This window comes from Bos taurus, chromosome 6, assembly GCF_002263795.3.
Source record: "Bos taurus isolate L1 Dominette 01449 registration number 42190680 breed Hereford chromosome 6, ARS-UCD2.0, whole genome shotgun sequence".
Classification (NCBI taxonomy): Eukaryota; Metazoa; Chordata; class Mammalia; order Artiodactyla; family Bovidae; genus Bos; species Bos taurus.
In genome coordinates, this window is record NC_037333.1 from 37,369,248 (window position 1) to 37,388,804 (window position 19,557).

Consider the following 19,557-nt stretch of genomic DNA (forward strand, 5'->3'; position numbering starts at 1 on the left):
ATAAGGTATTTATTGTCTCTGGCCTGTTTCTTTATCTTTGAAATGGGAAAAATGATGTTTATTCAGGCTGGTTCTTTAATTTAGTCAACTATGGTCTTGAGAGTACAGTGCTGGGTGGAACAAAATCTCTGCTCTCATGGTTGTTTTGAGCCCTAAATGAGTTTGTGTGTGTAAAGAACCTGTCAGTACTCTGGCACTTCTTTTTCTTTTTCTTTTTATATTTTATATTTTTATATTTTTCTTTTTATTTTTGAGTTTTGAAAATATTTCTGAAATAGTTTTTGTATTTCCTCATTCCACTGGATTTCCCTTCTGCCCCCTCTAGTTTAGACTTGTCTTTCATTCCCAGATTATGGCCTGTCAGCATTGTTGCTGTTGTTCAGTCGCTCTGTCGTGTCTTGACTTTTTGTGACCCTATGGACTGCAGCACACCAGGCTTCCCTGTCCATCACCAACTCTTGGAGCTTGCTCAAGCTCATGTCCATTGAATCAGTGATGCCATCCAACCATCTCATCCTCTGTCATCCCCTTCTCCTCCTGCCTTCAATCTTTCCCAGCATCAGGGTCTTTTTCAGTGAATCAGGTCTTTGCATCAGTTGGGCAAACTATTCAGGATTGAATTCCTTTTGGATTGACTGGTTTGATCTCCTTGCTATCCAAGGGACTCTCAAGCGTCTTCTCTAACACCACAGCTCAAAAGCGTCAATTCTTCAGTGCTCAGCTTTCTTTATGGTCCTACTCTTACATCCACATGACTGCTGGAAAAACCATAGCTTTGACTATATGGACCTTTGTTGTCAAAGAAATGTGTCTGCTTTTTAATATGCTGTCTAGGTTGGTCATAGCTTTTCTTCCAAGGAGCAATTGTCTTTAATATCATGGCTGTAGTCACATCTGCAGTGATTTTGAAGCCCAAGAAGATAAAGTCTGTCACTGTTCCCATCGTTTCCCCATCTATTTGCCATGAAGTGTTGGGACTGGAGGCCATGATCTTCATTTTTTGAATGTTGAGTTTTAAGTCAGCTTTTTCACTGTCCTCTTTTTATCAAGCGGCTCTTTAGTTCCTCTGTTTTTTTTTTGCCCTAAAGGTGGTGTCATCTGCATATCTGAGGTTATTGATATTTCTCCCGGCAGTCTTGATCCCAGCTTGTGCTTCATCCAGCCTGACATATCGGATGATGTAGTCTGCATATACATCACAGAATCTAGTTAAATAATCTATGACCTGTCAACCTAATTTTCCTGAAATCTCATTTGTCTAAGTACTCTTTCAAAAATCTTCAACGATATCCTACCTCATTGAGGGTGAATTTCTTTACCTAACTTTCAAGGTCTCTCTAACCTGATTGCTAAGAAAACTTACTTTCTATTTGTAATAAAAATAATCACTGACATTTGTTAAGGGTTTACTATGTGGATGGCACTTCTAAGAGTTTTACATATATTCTTTGTCTTTTGTGATAAGTACTTCTGTTATCCCATTTTTTATATATGAAAAAAGTGAGTCACAAAGAAGTTAAGTAATACGCATAAGATCAGATCATGCAGCTAGGAAGTATCAGAGGCTTGAATTTAATTCAGGCTTAATAGCCAGTATTTTAAACTACTACTCTTTTATACCTGTATCTCTGTTTGAATACCACTACCTCTTTTTCATTTTTTTATCTAGTTTTGTTTTGGTTACCCTTTTTTAGGAATGTCTTTTTCTTCTTGTACACCTTCTATTCACATTTTACATGTTATTCACACATAATGCCACTCCTGCCTCTGGAACTTTCATTTATAGACACCTTCTCTGATGGTAGAGACTGTTATTGAAAGTTTTCTATATTTTAGCACCATGGTAAGTGTTTAATACATATGGTTTTGGTTTCTGGTTTCACAATATTACCTTTTGGTTCTTTTTGTTCTTCTGAAGAATTGAAAGGGAATTTATAGCTAGACTAATAGTTTGTCACATAGCCTTAACCTAAAAAGAAGAAATAAAATCCTCTTATGTGCCTTTAAATAATCATAATAACATGAATGCTTTTGGATAAATTTATATAAAAGTACTGTAGGATGGGCTACAATGTAAGGCCTAAAAGGGAGGTATTAATACAAATAAAAATTTTCTTTTAATGAAAGTCATTTTTAATAGGTGTCTGAACTCAGAACAGGAGCTGCAGAAGGACTAGCCAAGCTGATGTTCTCTGGACTTTTGGTCAGCAGCAGGATTCTTTCTCATCTTGTCTTGTTATGGTACAACCCTGTGACTGAAGAGGACATTCGACTTCGACATTGCCTCGGCGTGTTCTTCCCCATGTTTGCTTATGCAAGCAGGTATTTAGTCATATTGATAAACCAAAGTCTAGCTTGAAATTGAATCCAGGCTCCTCATGAGTCATAGTTATAGTATTTTGCTGTTAGTTTTCTTTTTCTTCAGTGGTAAATGAGAAGAATTTACCTAGATTCTATCTACCTGAATTATTTGGCTCTTTCCTAGATAAACATGTAGTATGTCTTGATAAGGTGAATTTTGCATATAATGTTTTTAAAGAATCATATGCTTTTTCTTTGGTAACATACCTTGAATTGTTTTTCAATAGGACTAACCAGGAATGTTTTGAAGAAGCCTTTCTTCCAACTCTGCAAACACTGGCCAATGCCCCTGCGTCATCTCCTCTAGCTGAAATAGATATAACTAATGTTGCTGAGTTACTTGTAGATTTGACAAGACCAAGTGGGTTAAATCCTCAGGCCAAGAATCCCCCAGATTATCAGGTGGGTGAGTATATTAGCCTATGGATGGTAAGGGTAGTAACTAGCATGCAGGTCACTGTTGTTTTGGTAAAATAATCCTTCTGATAGTTTCTTTAAAATAGAGAGGCTGCATATTGATCTTAAAATTTCTGGCGTATGTGGTAGTACATAACACTAAGAAAAGAAAAATGTCTTTTGCAACTGTGTCGGGGGACCTAGAGAGTGTTTTGTCTGAAATAATTTGAAATAATTCAGACAAAAGACAAATACTCTGTTAATTACTTATTTGTGGAATCTAAAAAATAAAAAGAATGAATATGACAAACGGATATAAAGTAGAGACTAGTGGTTATCAGAGAAGAGAGGGGAGGGATAAGACAGAGATAAGGGATTAAGAGACACAGACTACTATTTATAAAATAAACTACAAGGATATACTGTACAGCAGGGAAATGTAGCCATTACTTTAAAATAATTTGAAATGGAGTATGATCCATAAAAATACTGAATAACTGTCATGCACCTAAAACTAATATAATGTTGTAAATTAACTACATTTTAATTTAAAAAGGCCTTTTGGGAAATGGGGAGATATCATATAAAAATAAAAATGCTAACATTTTTGATACTGAACGGAAATTACCAAAAATTCTTCATTTTTACCATCCCCTCCCCACCTCGTGCTGGCTGTTACTCATTTTGAATAATGACCTGTTATGTAGGGCTCATTGAGTGCTCAATTATTGATATACCTGCTATGTTTCTGATACAAGGAAGGGGAATTCAAAGGATGAAACTCACCTGAAGCTTAGTTTTGTTTTTAATTTAGAGAAGATACAGTTAGTGCATACTCTCGCACAAATTAAATGTAAGCTGGTTTTTAACCCTTTAATATCATTTAATCAAACATTCACCATATTGAAAATTAATGTGTTATGAATTATTTCAGATGTCATTATATTAAGTTGAAGGTATTGGTCTTTTGTTTTAATTGATATTTTAGTTTTTGATATTTAGTGACTGAATACCTTATTTGAGTTACTAAGTTACATGTTATTAGAAAGAAGATTACAAAAATTAAGACAAAATATAGTAAGGGTCAGTGATATAGCTAAGTGCTTTAGCATTTTAGAAGATGGCAAGTTTCATGTGCTTTGGATGGTAAGTTAGGCATTACTAGTTTTAAATCTCGCTGAGTAAAATTTACTTAGGCCTTGTTTGGATTTGAGGAGTGGTTTGGATACAGAAAAAGACCCAGTGCAGGTGATCAAATGTAGCTAGTTTTATAAGTCATGTTGGGGAACTGTGGAAAAATCTTTACAGCCAAGGATCCTGAATAGGCCTGTTAGGGCAGAACATTAGGATAGGGAATTTGGAGTTGACTATTTGCAGGGAGTATAATGAAAGGCTTAATGGGATAATAGTCATTATTGGGAAGATTAATTTGATTGTCAGTTTCATTAGGTGTGGTGAGTTGGTAAGAGGAATAGAGAATATTAATAAAGAGAGCAGTTAAAAAATTGGTTTTAGGAAATAAATGCTTGTAGAAAGAGAATAGAAAGTAGTAGTAAAAAGTAGTAGAAATTGACATAGAAAAAAAGTTGCTGGTACAGAAGCCTAGCAGAAAGAGCTTTGAGGCGGGGGAATTGGAAGAATCCAAGATAACTCTGAGGTCCTAGGTGTGGATGACAGAAGACCTCAAGAACCTGTTGACATTAGGGTGTACTCTTATGAGCAGCATCTTGGAGGAATGAAGGAAATAGATTGGGTAGAGGAAAATTGAACTGTCATGCAGTCTTAAGGTCTCAGCTGATCTCACAGGAAGTTCCAGAATTAGGAGTGTTCTTTGCTTTGTCCAGAATTGAGATAAGGCTGGGCTGTTGTACCTGTACATCTACCAGTTACTGAATGTGGATTAACCCTTGGGGAGGAAGTGTGACCTTAAGCTTGGTTCAGTCTACATGTGGGAACTTTTAGCCTCTAAAACTCAAGGTAGCCTGGAGCGTGAATGGTTCAGTACACATTGTACCACAGCATCTACTATAAGAAGGGGAGCTTACATGGGGAGGGTTATGTTAATTTTGTTTTAGACATTTGGAAATGATATGTAGGACTGTATTACAAAGTTACCATTTCAATTTACCAGTATTTTTCTCTTGATTTGCCAGGCCTTAACAGTTCATGACAATCTGGCTATGAAAATTTGCAATGAGATCCTAACATGTCCACATTCACCAGAAGTTCGGGTCTATACGAAAGCTTTGAGTTCTTTAGAACTCAGCAGCGATCTTGCTAAAGATCTTCTGGTTGTGCTGAATGAGATTCTGGAGGTAAGTAGTTTCTAGTCACTCTTAATGTGTATATGTTTTTTTTTATCAAAGTAGAATTTACATTCTATTAAATTTATACATACATTAGTATTTGGTGCTCATTTCTTGAAGTAAATATTTCCTTCTTAAATTTCATAGAATTTTTAGAATGCTTTATTAATTTTATCATTATATAGTTTTTTTAAAAGGTTAGAAAATGCTGCATTAAAAAATATGCTGCATAAAAAATGCATAAAATTTTTTTTTTTTTACAGCAAGTAAAAGATAGAACATGTCTAAGAGCTCTGGAGAAAATCAAGATTCAGATAGAAAAAGGAATTAAAGAACATAGTGACCAAGCTGTAGCAGCACAGGATGACATCACAACTATGACTGTTCTTCAGAGTGAAGATGGTAACAATATAGTAACCTGAGTATAAGATTCTCCTCCTCTAACATATAAGTGATAGATGTCAGAAATGGAAGAGTTTTTCTAATTAAATTCACTTGGGAAAGTGTATGAATATTACTGATAAGTGTTTATTGTACTTGTATAGATTTTTTATGTACATTTCTCACCATAATACCATGCCTACTATGTTCCTAAGAGTTTTGTTTGCTTATTTTCCAGTGTTCACACTTGGAACATTTACTTATGGTACATTTTCAGTAGCTGCTTTTGGGACTGATTGTCACTGACTTGGTCATATTTTATGAGGCTATTTTTAATAATTATATTATTTCCTTTAATAGAAAAGAATAAAGATGTATACATAACTCCTGTCAAGGAAGTAAAAGCAACTCGAATGAAATCCACTCAGCAAAAGACCAACAGAGGTAATAACATGGATTGTACAACTTTATAACTTTTCAGTTTTGTTATCGAATGAAATACTTTGTTTCCTTGGGTAAGTGTAAAGATTTTTCAATGTCTTGCTGCTGCTTCTGCTAAGTCGCTTCAGTCGTGTCCAACTCTGTGTGACCCAATAGACGGCAGCCCACCAGGCCCTGCCGACCCTGGGATTCTCCAGGCAAGAACACTGGAGTGGGTTGCCAGTTCCTTCTCCAATGCATGAAAGTGAAAAGTGAAAGTGAAGTCACTCAGTCGTGTCTGACTCTTCGCAACCCCATGGACTGCAGCCTACCAGGCTCCTCCGTCCATGGGATTTTCCAGGCAAGAGTACTAGAGTGGGTTGCCATTGCATATCCTTAAATTTCTTTTTGATTTGTTTCAGCTTATATTAGGTTTTACTTTGTTTCTAAAAAAGGTAATAACTGTTGCTTCAAGTGCTTTTGATTGAAAGAAGTATGATGCAAAAGATCTGTTGCAAAGGACTGTTTGAGTTAAACTAAGATTTATCAGTTGTTTGCTCTCTGTCCTTTATATGATTAAGCATTTTTGTCCCTTTTATCTTCCTAGTATTTTTCTGGGCTTCTATTTTCCTTTTATTTCATGTTTTCCCAATGTAATTTATTTTCCAAGGGATATCCAACAATAAGGGATTTGTTGGAATAAAGTAAATGTTGACTGTTTAGGGGTCACTTAGAAAAAAAATCTGAAAATCAAGGTCTTTTTAATCTTTTATTATTTTCTTATTACAAAAGCAATGCATGCTTGTTACAGAAGAATCAGAAAACACATCCAAGCAAACTAAAGAATGCTAATAATTCCATTCATGAGTCAACCATTAAAAAAATTTTTTTTGAAGCCCTTTTCTATTAAGATTTAATTATTTCTAAATGGAATCTGGCCATGATATGGTTTTGAAGCCAGTTATTTGAATGCTGATTGCTAGATATTGTTCCATATCAGTCTCATATAGTTGGATGTTTTCTTGGGGATAACTGCGTTAGAAGTTTACAAGCAAATATGTAATGTTGGAAGAAAACAAAAGTCTCAATTGAATAAGTATGGTATATAAATTTCAACCAAATGACCATACTGAATAATTTGGCTTTGATCAGACTGCTTTTAGTCAGATATACTACACGAATTCCACCTCTTTTTTTAATAGCTCAAATTTCATTTGTATATGATATTTTATTATCATAAATGAGGATCATCACAGGCCACTTAACTTTGTAAATTTCTATCAGGTAGAATTTTTGTAACCCCCTCCAGCATATAAAGGCCTTAATTTTATTCTGAAATGTTTTAGGGCACACATTTGAATTGCCCTTGTAATTTGAATATTTTGAATATTTTCTTGTAAAATTTTAGTATTTTACAAGAAACCATATCTTACTGATTGAAGTTCTATTTCTTTAGGACCTGTTTTATGGGCTTAATCGGTATTTCTAACCTTATCATTAGGTCTACATATGCCTTGTGCCATAAGGGGTACACTCTTTATGTAGCATTTTTCACATGCTTCGTTTCCCCAAATGAATTTAACAGAATTTCCCTCCGTATAACTCAGTTTCCATCTTTTCCCTTGCCTATTGTCAGAGCTTACATAAGAAATTAGTAAAATTTTAATCTTACTTGGGTTCCATTTCTCTATGGTATTGGTACTTTGTATCAAGGTGTCTGGGGACCAGGAGGGAAGGGTGGTGAAGAGGGGAAAATAAAGGGTGGGTAGTTGAGAAAATAGCTTTAAAATGAGCAATTGATAATGAGTTATATACTGTCTTTAAGGACGGAGAAAAGTGGTAGCTTCAGCTAGAACGAACAGAAGACGTCAGACTATTGAAGCTGAGGCTAACTCTGAAAGGTATGCCATGTACATCTAGAATATGTAAAGAAGCCTATCTTCATTTTTTAAAAAATTATCTAGAAGTTAAAAAAATTGTAGTTTGCTTATACTGTGAATATATAACAAGATAATCTGAAAATGTATATTTTTAGATTATCCAGGAGTATTTGACTTCCTCTGGTTTGTGTGCTTTTCCTATTGGTTGACATGACTTTTAGTACTATGTAATTATTTTTATGTTCAAATTATATTTCCATCTGTTCATCTAATTAAAAGATCACGTATGTATGACATCTCTGAATTTGAACTGGCAAACTACTGAGATTTAGATTTGGGTTCTCTACATTTATAATGATAGAATAATTCTGCCTGTAATTTGGATGGTGTTAGTGGTATAATTTATTTTTGATTTCTGCCAATAAGCCACTGTTGGAAGCTGAATGTTTACAGCTGTCTTGTGTTCATTCATTCATTCATAGGTAAAATGTATATATTTTCAGTATATAATTTTAAAGGTATATATATTTTCAGTATAAAATTTTTAAATTGAAAAAGTATCTTTTGGGGATACTTGCTGTTTAGTGTTTTAGGAATTTATTTGCCTAAATAAACAGAACTTATTTTTTTCACTACTTGAGTATCCCATAAAATTCTTGGGCAGTTGCTATGGTTCCTGTTTAATTACAGGCTTCATTATAGAAATTTAAGTTTTTGTTTTTTGCTTTATTCTGTATAATACCAGGTCAGTGTTTCTTGGTTTTGAGATTTTAGTTTTAAGCTCAATGGAATCAGGATATCAATCACACACTGATAGAATGACAGAAACAAAATTTTATTTATAAACAAACTTGTTTTAAAGCTTGTATTTAAATTGGTGTATTTCAACATCTGTTTAGTGATCATGAAGTTCCAGAACCAGAATCAGAAATGAAGATGAGATTACCAAGACGAGCCAAAACAGCAGCACTAGAAAAAAGTAAACTTAACCTTGCACAATTTCTCAATGAAGATACAAGTTAGGAGAAGAAATGATGGAGGTGGAGTCCTTTGAAAAATGGCCTTTAAAATTATGTTCAGTTCTTTGCTTTAATAAAGTTACCCTTGTATGAAAATTAAAGTCTGATTCTTGCAGAAATTTCTGGTGTGCGATTCCACATTGTTTTATCCTGTATTGAATCTATAAGTGTGCTTACTGCTCCATCTGCTATCAATCAATCATGGATTTAATAAGAATCTAAGGTGGGCCTGGGAACCTGCCTTTTAACAGGTCTCCCAGGTGATCCTTATGAATTTTCATGTTTAAAATCATGGCATATGGGCAACATCTAAGTGTAATTAGCGGCTGCTTGCTTTGAGAAACTTGACTTAGCTGTGGCATATCCAACATAGATAATAACACCTCAGAACACATTTTTAAAATGACATCTTAAGGACAAATAAATACCACAAACTAGCCAGAAACAAGCTTATTTCCAGGGAAGACTAGTATGATGAACCAGAGTCCCCAGCATCCAAGTTCAAAAGTTATCATTTTTTGATCCTTACACTTTAAAATATTTTGATAATGCTACTTGTATAGGTGATTTTTTCCCCCAAAGTGTTTGCATATGAGAGCCCAAGTTTGCTTATGTTGATGGTTCCTTGGTTAGGGAGATGTTCACATATATGTATTAATGATGGGGTTTTCTGTGTTTGGGATATAACAAAATATTTATTGTGAGTGATTAAAAAATACTAGTAGGAAAAGAATGTGACAGGAAGTTCACTACATACTAATTTATGAGCACTATTTCTTCAACTGTAAATTTATTTTCTGAATAAAATTGGCATTTGGCTGACTTAAGAAACTTACTCTGTCAAATCAGTCCTCTTTCCTTGTGTTAATACCCAACAAAACGTCTTTTGCCCTCTGATAATCTAATTATTCAGAACAGAAATAACCTAACATTGGATCTATTTTAATAATTGTGCTTTTTTTAAGGTTTATTTCTGAGAGGCCATTTCTTTAAGGTGATGTTCTCTGATGGAGCTGAAGTTAAGACTGCTGTGCTTTTCTGGGCCAGATTGCTATGTTACATATGTATATATCCTTTATACAACTGAGAAATATAAAAGGAGCCCAGAAGTTACAAAGAATGCTTATTAAGCTAAAAGGAAAATGAAGATATGGTGGTGATACAAAACAGTGAAAAACAGATGATTGTTTTTCATTCTGTTGGCTGTCTTTTCCTGTGCTTCAAATTCTTTATGTAAGCCTTTTTGATAAATCCCTGTCATTTAAAAAATTATTTGGGGGGTGGGGTAGGTTGGGATAAATAAGGTCTTAAAAGGTATGCTATAAGTAAAAGTCTTTTTATAATCTCAATAAACTAAATCCCTTTTAATCCATAGCTATCCAAAGGGAAGCAGCCATATTCTTACATACTTACATGGACCACCATACCACAGCTTGCTTTCTCTGGCATGGGAAAAATAACTTTAAGCACCAAACTTTGAGTATTCTTACTATTCAAGTTTTAGACACAATCACATAAGCCAATGGTGAAGCTATGCTTTGCACTACTAAAGGAATATTATCCTCATTTTAGGACATCCCTTTACACTTTAAAATAAATGGCTAGAATACAATAAAATCAATAGATGTAAATCCATTTACCATTTTTCATTCAAAACTGATAACTTAAAAAAATCAAACAGTATTCTTATCTGCAAGAGGCACAGATATGCTGAAGAGTAAACATGCAGTTGTGCCATTGCTCTTAAAGCCCACAGACTTCATAGGTTTAAAGTACAGAGAAATAACTGATCAGATTCTCCCTAGGAATGAAACACTTGATGATAAACTATGATCAATTTTCTATACATATATAACTTTGAAAGAGATACTTCTACGAGATACCTTTGCCTTTTACCAATTTGCTTCGAGGTAGTTGGTATCCACCTGTTAGACAACTGTTCATGGGTCAGGTCATCAGAAGTCTTTACAGCACTAGCCTTCTAAATTTCACAATGCATTATATATTAAGACTTTGTGTACAGAAATAAAACGGGACAATTATATATTTAGGGTGTAAAAAATTCACAAAATGCCATTAAAAAGAGAAACATCAAAATCCATTTGTACTGCAAAATTCCACAATGGTCTGGCATAAAACATGTAAAAAATACAAAAAATATAATCAAAATGATTAATGATTTTATAGACAAATCACAAGACCGGAAGTATTTCAAAATCAATAAATGCTATCGGCAGAAAGAACATTGATGTACAAAATAAGGATAGTGCAAGAAGAACTGCAATCTATTTCTCTTCACTTTTGAGATTTTGGTTATGAACTGTACAGCTTGCTAGAGATGCTGCTGTCAACTTCAGATTCCATTCAATGGGATGATTAAGGCACATCTTAATGGGGCTCAGAGGGCAACTTGCTGTATTCCCATCAGACAAATTCAGTTTCTCATCAGTTTTCACTTGTAGCATGCTGGAAAAGAAAAGTGTAAAGCACTTTAGTTTTGCTTTCATTTCAAAGAAATGATCAACCTTAGAAAACTCAGTAGTTTTACTGTTTGGACCCCTAAACAGCATTTTTTTTTTTTTTTTTTTTTAAAGCTCCTGCTGCCTTAATGAACTGAATGCAACAACATAAGTAATTGAGAGCTGACTCAGATTCCCCTGAACAAAAAATAGCATATATGGATTTCATCAGTATCCCTCAGGATATTTGACCTACTGAGCTTGGCATTCAACCCTTTTAACGTTTCCTTTAACCTATCAAGGATCGCAGACACTTTGACACAAGAAGGAATTAACCTCTGTTGAATGCCTACCATATTCTAGGCACATTCACATGCATTATCCCACATTTCATTAACAACCAAGCAAGGCTGGTATACTGTAAGCCCATAAGAGACGATAAAAGTGAGTCACAGAGTTACAGTACAAATAAAATTGAGTCGCAGGGCTGGAGCTGAAATACAGTCCTTGCTCTTTATGCCTGTCTACTAGCTCTCTGATGAGAATCTTCTCTAAAATCACAGACTTAACAGTCCAAAGGTAGCTAGCCACTCCACACGTGACGCACATGTAATCCCAAGTCTTAAGTAATAATGAAAGTCAATTCACATCTTCAGATGTGAGTCCTTATGTTTAGAAACAGCTTGATACACATTAGCTCATTTGACACGACTGATGAGTTCGACTGATGAGTTCAATTGGGCTACATCATTCCTAAGCTTTCTCTGCTACTGCTGCTAAGTCACTTCAGTTGTGTCCGACTCTGTGTGACCCCATAGATGGCAGCCCACCAGGCTCCCCTGTCCCTGGGATTCTCCAGGCAAGAACACTGGAGTGGGTTGCCATTTCCTTCTCCAATGCATGAAAGTGAAAAGTGAAAGTGAAGTTGCTCAGTCGTGTCCAACTCTTCGCGACCCCATGGACTGCAGCCTACCAGGCTCCTTCATCCATGGGATTTTCCAGGCAAGAGTACTGGAGTGGGGTGCCATTGCCTTCTCCGAAGCTTTCTCTAACTGCACGTCAATGATTCTGCCCATTAGTAAAGAGGAAGCTGAGCTGTGTAGTGTAGTGGCTTATTAGACTTGGTAAATGGCAGCAGCATACAGATTTCAGTAGCAATTTCCTGAACCCTCCTTGCAACTTCAAACAACTGACTCATTTGTCATTCCATAAACCAGAAACTTAACCTGTTAAATGGTATTTTAACAACTATCATATTTTCACTGAGTTTTCCCCACATTGTTCGTTTCACTGAATGACATTTCAATTTTTATAAATAGATATGAAACAATGACAGCCTAAAAGACTACCAATCAAAAACAGTAAATCACTTAAAAAAAGCCATATGATTAATGACAGTAATGTTTTTCCTTCCTCCAAGGACTGCCAGTCTTCATATTTATTTGTATTTTCAAAACAAAGTTTGATGTATGCCCCTTTGAGAAACTAAAGGAAGCTATACAAACCCAATCATATTAATTGAGGTACCTTGGTAGGTATGTATATCAGGTATCAAACTCCCAAATAAGAAAACAATGGCATGGATCAACAAATCGTGGTCATAAAATTTTTTCTTTTTTTTTGCTATTTAACAAAGTATTAATCACAGAGTAATAATAACTATTGTTCTTTTCAATACTTAAGGACAATTTTTTAAAGTTACTTTTTTAGAGAGTAAACTCCAAATTTGGGAACACAAACTCTAGAGGTGCACAAAACTATACAAATGCATGGGAAAAAAAATCAGTCAAGAAAAAGAACTCAATGTTAGTACCCATATACAGATTGACATGTTTAATCAATACATACCTACCAAAAAAGTAACGTTCAAAATTTGGGCACCTGTGATCTACACAATACTAAGAATAGAACACAGCCCTTACTAAGGCTTCGAGTACCATCTAGGTTCCTTATCTGATATAGACATGGCCTTACTTTGGATAAGTACCTCTCTTCTAGCTTCCTCCCCCTTTCACCAAAGTGTGTAGTGTTAAACTAAACCTTTACATTTGTCTATAGCTCCATATAGTTTTTAAAGCATGTTGATTGACTCTCATTAGATCATCAGAAACAGGCCCGAATAAAGGCAAAGGTTGCCTGCAATGATTATGTAGACAGCTCAGCCTATTTTCAATACTTCAGTAATTTCACTCACCCTAAGACAGAGCCTCTCTCCACCATCTGCATAATGGTTTACAGAAAATGTGCATTTGGAAAGTATAAAAGGAAAAAATAATTTTTTAAGTCATGGGAATCCAAATAGTTATTATTTGTGTTTAATGATTACAGATAATTCTAAAATATTTTTTTCATATATACAACTCTAATAATTTAAACTTGTTTTACTTATTACTGGAGGTATGTGATGGTTCATTTCTGTCATATAGATAATAAACTAAGCCAGTCACATTGCAGAAAACATTTTAGCGTAATCAAGACAAGTCTAAAAATATGACTTATAAAGCAGTTGCTAGATGCCAGGCATTATGCTACAAGTCTTTCTTACACTGACCTCATTCGGTTCTAACAATCATCCACTGAGGCTTAAAGAAGTAAAATGACTGACCCAAGGTCACAAAACTGAGCGAGTCTTCAGGGCCTATGATCTGTTTATGCTATCCTGCATGCTGACTCTTGGGTTGTGATTCTGTCATGATTCTCCCTTCATGTTACTACCTACTTATCTATTTCTTTAGAATACTTAATTTCCACGTCAGGTCTATAGCCATAACCTTATCCAAGAGACCTATACGTTTACAGCATGAATTTTCTTTAAAGAGGGAGCTGCTAGTCGTATCTTAGTTTCTCAGTGCGAGAATAAAATGTCAGGGCACAGACTGACATGAGAGCCACCATGAGTGTTCTCTAGGTTAAGAGTTTCAGGGAACACAATTTACCTTTTCAAAAGAAGAAAGAAGTCTAGCTATATGCATGGATAGGCAACTCTGACATAGGATTTGGAATTTGAATAGTTACTATAATGTCCCGGAAACCATCAAATTTGAACTTATTTAATGCCAGTGGGTTACTGGTTTATTTTCCTCTGGAAATTGTGTCTTCCATTGTTAATTCAGTAAAAAAAAAAAAATTCACTGACAGTTGTTACAGCTCAGCACTATCTTTGAGTCTGGTATCTCCACAAATCTGTCCAAATAACATGAAAGGGCTGTCAATGTGCAAAACTAGAGCAGAGAACCTTCATGAAGTAGACAAGTGTATTCCTATGTTTTTGAGTAGTAAGTTATAAAAATGAAGTTACTGGTCTACTGGAATCTAAATTTAATGGTTCTTAGGTTCTAGGAGGCCAATATAGGACCTTGCCACAGAGAGAACTGTTTCAGTTCTACATAGGCCTGGCATTGTTCACCATCCAGGTCTGCTGGTATAAAGTTAAATCCTTAACAATATCTACCTGTTAGGAATATAAAAGTGTGTGCTGGTATCTGTTTTAAAGGGTTTTGCAGCTTGGTAAGGAGGTGGTAGGTGGGGGGGCGGGGGGGGGGGAGGGGAGGAGGGAGTATTCATAAATTACCAGAATTAAAAGGAGTAAAAGTAAAAGGAGTAACTAAGGACAAAGGGATTACAGAGAAGGAAGAGTAATCCTAGAAATGGATTAACATTTGAAGTAGATCTTTAGGGATGAGAATTTTAGGAAATTGGGACAGAAGGATATTTTAGATCCTGAGTTCTGATCCTAAATCAAATCACTTACCTGCTAGTGTACACTCCTTAGCCTCCAAGTTTCAATTTAACTGGATAGTGAAGATAGAATACCACGTCTTAAGCGTAATATGATTGTTAAATGAGTTGATGTAAATAAAGCACCTGGTATAGGGAATGCATGTAACATGCCCGACTGGACACATAGTAAGGGGTCAATAAATGTGAATATTAGTACTAATAACAAAAATCAAAATAAAAAATTACATGTGTGGGGATAAACTATGGCAGATACATGTATAATCTGTTTTTACAATTTTTACTGTATTAGTTTCCCCAGTGATTCAGCAGTAAAGAATCTGCCTGCAATTCAGGAGACTTGGGTTCGATCCCTGGGTCAGGAAGACGCCCCTGGAGAGGGAAATGACAACCCACTTCAGTATTCTTTCCTGGAAAATTCCATGGACAGAGGAGCCTGATGGGCTACAGTCCATGGGGTCGCAAAAGACTCAGACATGACTTAGCGACTAAACAAGTAATTTGTATACAACAGGTTAATTTTGAATCTCTGGGCTTAAAGAGGATAAAATGTAAAAAAGCCATAGAATGTAGCCAGGTAAACATGGTGCACTAGTGAACCATGAGGCTTAATATGACCAAATAAATCCTTTCTCTTGTTGGAAACTGAGTGTTAGGTTGTACAGCTGTTGTATCTGTTTGTTTTTAAAAGATGTAATTTATCTGAAGAGTAAAATTTCCTTTTGGTAAGATAGTGATGAATTTAAAAGCTTTGGCAGATTGTTAAATTGGGAAATTTTAAGTCAGCCATTTTTCTGGATTTGCCCTTGGTTATTTGATATGGTTATCTGGAGGAGCAGAAGAACCAGGTGTTTAGGAGCAAGACCTTGAAAGCCAATAGTCTTAGAATAGAATCCTAGAGTTGCAACTTACTGCTACCAATTTTGGAAAAATTACATTTTCAATAAAAGATCAACACATGATACACGCAGTATGTGCTTACTTAGCACTACCACGATTAGTAAAGAGCAAATCAAAATAATCAAAAATCGAAGACATTTAGAATTTAATCATTTCACTAAGAAGTGAGATATCTACCTAAATTTTTAGCTAAATGGAATGAAGGAAACTGTAGTCAGATCAAAGGTACAAAACAAATTCTCTTCAGGATTCAATGAACAGTTTGCATTGCTATGTGATTTAGAAGTGATTCTCAGTCTTGTAGGGATCCCTGAATTTCTTAGTGAACTTGCATATTAGTACAACTGTGCCTAAAGCAGTATATTCAATAGGCATACATGATTCACATACCTTTATAAATAAACTAGAACATTTCAGTACTAAATTAATATGAAAGTCAAAGCAATTAGGAAGCTGTTTATCTAAAATAATGCCAATTAACTGTAGAAGATCATAGAACCTGGCATGATGTAAATGTTTTTTGACCCTGTTCCCATAGGCCTTCTCAGGAACTTATCAATGATCATCATCAATGGTTCCAACCCTTTTTCTTAAATATACCATCTGTGGCAGATTAACTAATGACTTCTGTTCTTCATCCATCACTGTATTCACTCTGCCTTATCTATTCGACCATGCCCTCCCATCCTGACTCACCTATGTGATGTGCACTGGCTTAATGGGATAATAGCAAACATACTATTTATAAACAGCAAACATGATGCTAGCTGAAGTTGAGAAACTAGACATTTACGTTCACTTTTACACTTCTGCTTCTGCCCTAAGAACATGCCTGGCTGGCTTGCTGGATGGCTATGAGAGACACAAGGAGCAGGGCTAAGCTGTTCCACTCGATTGCCAGCTAACCACAACACACTGGAGGGAGCCCAGCCAATATCCAAAGAACCTCCAGTCATACTTGCCAATCACTGACACATGAGTGAAATACTTAATTACTTTGAGCTAATGAGTTTTGGTGTGGTTTGTAAAATGTAGCCTTGTTGTGGCAATAGATAAATAATAGACCATCTCTTCTCTTTTGGATTCTCACTATCAGGTTTAAACAAGTGTAAGGTCTCTCATTCTTTAAAAAAAAAAAAAAACCATGGCTTCACTCAATCTTTCGACCAACCTAGACCGCATATTAAAAAGCAGAGACATTACTTTGCCAACATAGTCAAAGCTATGGTTTTTCCATTAGTCATATATGGGTGTGAGAGTTGGACTATAAAGAAAGCTGAGTGCTGAAGAACTGATGCTCTTGAACTGTGGTGTTGGAGAAGACTCTAGAGAGTCTCTTGGACAGCAAGGAGATCCAACTAGTCCATCCTAAAGAAAATCAGTCCTGAATATTCACTGGAAGGACTGATGCTGAAGTTGAAACTCCAATACTTTGGCTACCTGCAAAGAACTGACTCATTTGAAAAGGCCCTGATGCTGGGAAAGATTGAAGGTGGGAGGAGAAGGGGATGACAGAGGATGAGATGGCTGGATGGCATCACTGACTCAATGGACATGCTGCTGCTGCTAAGTCGCTTCAGTCATGTCCAACTTTGTGCGACCCCTTGGACTGCAGCCCACCAGGCTCTTCCATCCATGGGATTTTCCAGGCAAGAGTACTGGAGTTGGGTGACGCTGCCTTCTCCCCAATGGACATGAGTTTGAGTAAACTCCGGGAGTTGGTGATGGACAGGGAGGCCTGGTGTGCTGTAGTCCATGGGGTTGCAAAGAGTTGGACACGACTGAGTGACTGAATTGAACTGAATATTTTTAGTCATATTACTTTAATAAGCTGTCCTATACTTGTTATCACCATTTTCTATACCTCTTATTCTTTAACCTTCTCTAACCTAGCTTCCAGGCCTTTTACTCCAGGAAACCAGCACTTAACTAAAGTCACCAATGTAATAAGTCTAACAAAGGATCTTTAGTTTTTGACCTTTTGGCTTTCTAACAACATTCAACACTTTTGGCTGTTTCTTCTGCTAGAGACTGGATTGTGACCCCCTCCCTTCCCACCACCCCTCCAATCCCCCATCCTCAGATTTATATATTAAGAGATATAGGGAGTTTAGGAGTAATTAAGGTAAAATGAAGTCATAGGGTAGGGCCATAATCCAATAATCCCTTAGAAGAAATGGAGTAGGCCTCATAGTCAACAAGAGTCCTAAATGCAGTACTTGGGTGCAATCTCAAAAAAACCCAGAATGACCTCTGTTCATTTACAAGGCAAACCATTCAAATAACAGTAATCCAAGTCTATGCCCCAACATTAATGCCAAAGAAGCTGAAGTTGAATGGTTCTATGAGGACCTACAAGACTTTTTAGAATGAACACCAAAAAATGATGTCCTTTTCATCATAGGGGACTAGAATGCAAAATTAGGAAGCCAAGACATACCTGGAGTAACAGACAAATTTGGCTTTGGACTAGAAAATGAAGCAGGGCAAAGGCTAAGAGACTTTCTCCAAGAGAACGCATTGGTTATACCAAGCACCTCTTCCAAAACCACAAAAGATGACTCTACACATGGACATCACTGGATGGTCAATACTGAAATCAGATTGATTATATTATTTGCAGCTGAAGATGGAGAAGCTCTATACAGTGTGCAAAAACAAGACCGGGGGAGCTGACTGTGGCTCAGATAATGAACTCCTTATTGCCAAATTCAGACTTAAATTGAAGAAAGTAGGGAAAACCACTAGACCATTCAGGTATGACCTAAATCAAATCCCTTATGATTATACAGTAGAAGTGACAAATAGATTCGAGGGATTAGGCCTGACAGACAGAATGCCTGAAGAACTATGGATGGAGGTTTGTGACACTGTAGAGGAGGTGGTGATCAAAACCATTCCAAAGAAAAAGAAATGCAACAGTGCAAAATGGTTGTCTGAGGAGGACTTACAAATAGCTGAGAAAAGAAGTGAAAGGCAAAGGAGAGAAAGAAAGATATATCCATCTGAATGCAGAGTTCCAAAGATAAGAAAGGAGAGATAAGAAAGCCTTTCTAAGTAAACAATGCAAAGAAATAGAGGAAAACAATAGAATGGGAAAGATTAGAGATCTCTTCAAGAAAATCAGATAGCAAAGGAACATTTCATGCAAAGATGGGCACAATAAAGGACAGAAATGGTATGGACTTAACAAAAGCAGAAGATATTAAGAAGGGGTGGCAACAATATACAGAAGAACTATACAAAAAAGATCTGCTAAGTCACTTCAGTCGTGTCCGACTCTGTGCAACCCCATAGATAATCCAGATAATCACGATGGTGTGATCACTCACCTGGAGCCAAACATCCTCGAGTGCAAAGTCAAGTGGGCCTTAGGAAGCATCACTATGAACAAAGCTAGTGGAGGTGATGGAATTCCAGCTGAGTTATATCAAATCCTAAAAGATGATTCTGTGAAAGTGCTGCACTCAATATGCCAGCGAATTTGGAAAACACAGCAGTGGCCACAGGACTGGAAAAGGTTTTCATTCCAATCCCAAAGAAGGGCAATGCCAAAGAATGTTCAAACTACCGCAAAATTGCACTCATTTCACTTGCTAGTAAAGTAATGCTCAAAATTCTCCAAGCGAGGCTTCAACAATACGTGAACCGTGAATTTCCAGATGTTCAAGCTGGATTTAGAAAAGGCAGAGGAACC

At 36.1% G+C, this 19,557-nt stretch overlaps 2 protein-coding genes across 10 annotated transcripts in view; one reads left to right on the plus strand and one right to left on the minus strand.

Moving 5' to 3' along the window:
• The window catches only part of NCAPG (non-SMC condensin I complex subunit G), a 76,507-nt gene extending 67,625 nt beyond the window's left edge, over positions 1–8,882 (plus strand). For both annotated transcript variants that reach the window (XM_005207785.5, NM_001102376.2), the window contains 7 exon segments: positions 2,141–2,322; positions 2,589–2,763; positions 4,911–5,072; positions 5,327–5,465; positions 5,805–5,888; positions 7,690–7,765; positions 8,644–8,882. In XM_005207785.5, coding sequence (XP_005207842.1) covers positions 2,141–2,322; positions 2,589–2,763; positions 4,911–5,072; positions 5,327–5,465; positions 5,805–5,888; positions 7,690–7,765; positions 8,644–8,767 — 942 coding nt within the window. In that variant the 3' untranslated portion in view covers positions 8,768–8,882.
• Positions 8,559–19,557, minus strand: part of LCORL (ligand dependent nuclear receptor corepressor like) — a 179,165-nt gene continuing 168,166 nt past the window's right edge. For 6 of the 8 annotated variants that reach the window (XM_059887736.1, XM_059887735.1, XM_059887734.1 and 3 more), the window contains one exon: positions 11,140–11,229. Coding sequence is in view for 2 of the 8 variants with exons in the window: in XM_024993374.2 (XP_024849142.1) it covers positions 11,049–11,229 (181 nt within the window). In the remaining 6 variants the exon portion in view is untranslated. Of the gene's footprint in view, positions 11,230–19,557 lie in introns of all 8 variants that reach the window. The other 2 variants (XM_024993374.2, XM_059887733.1) reach the window with 1 other exon arrangement.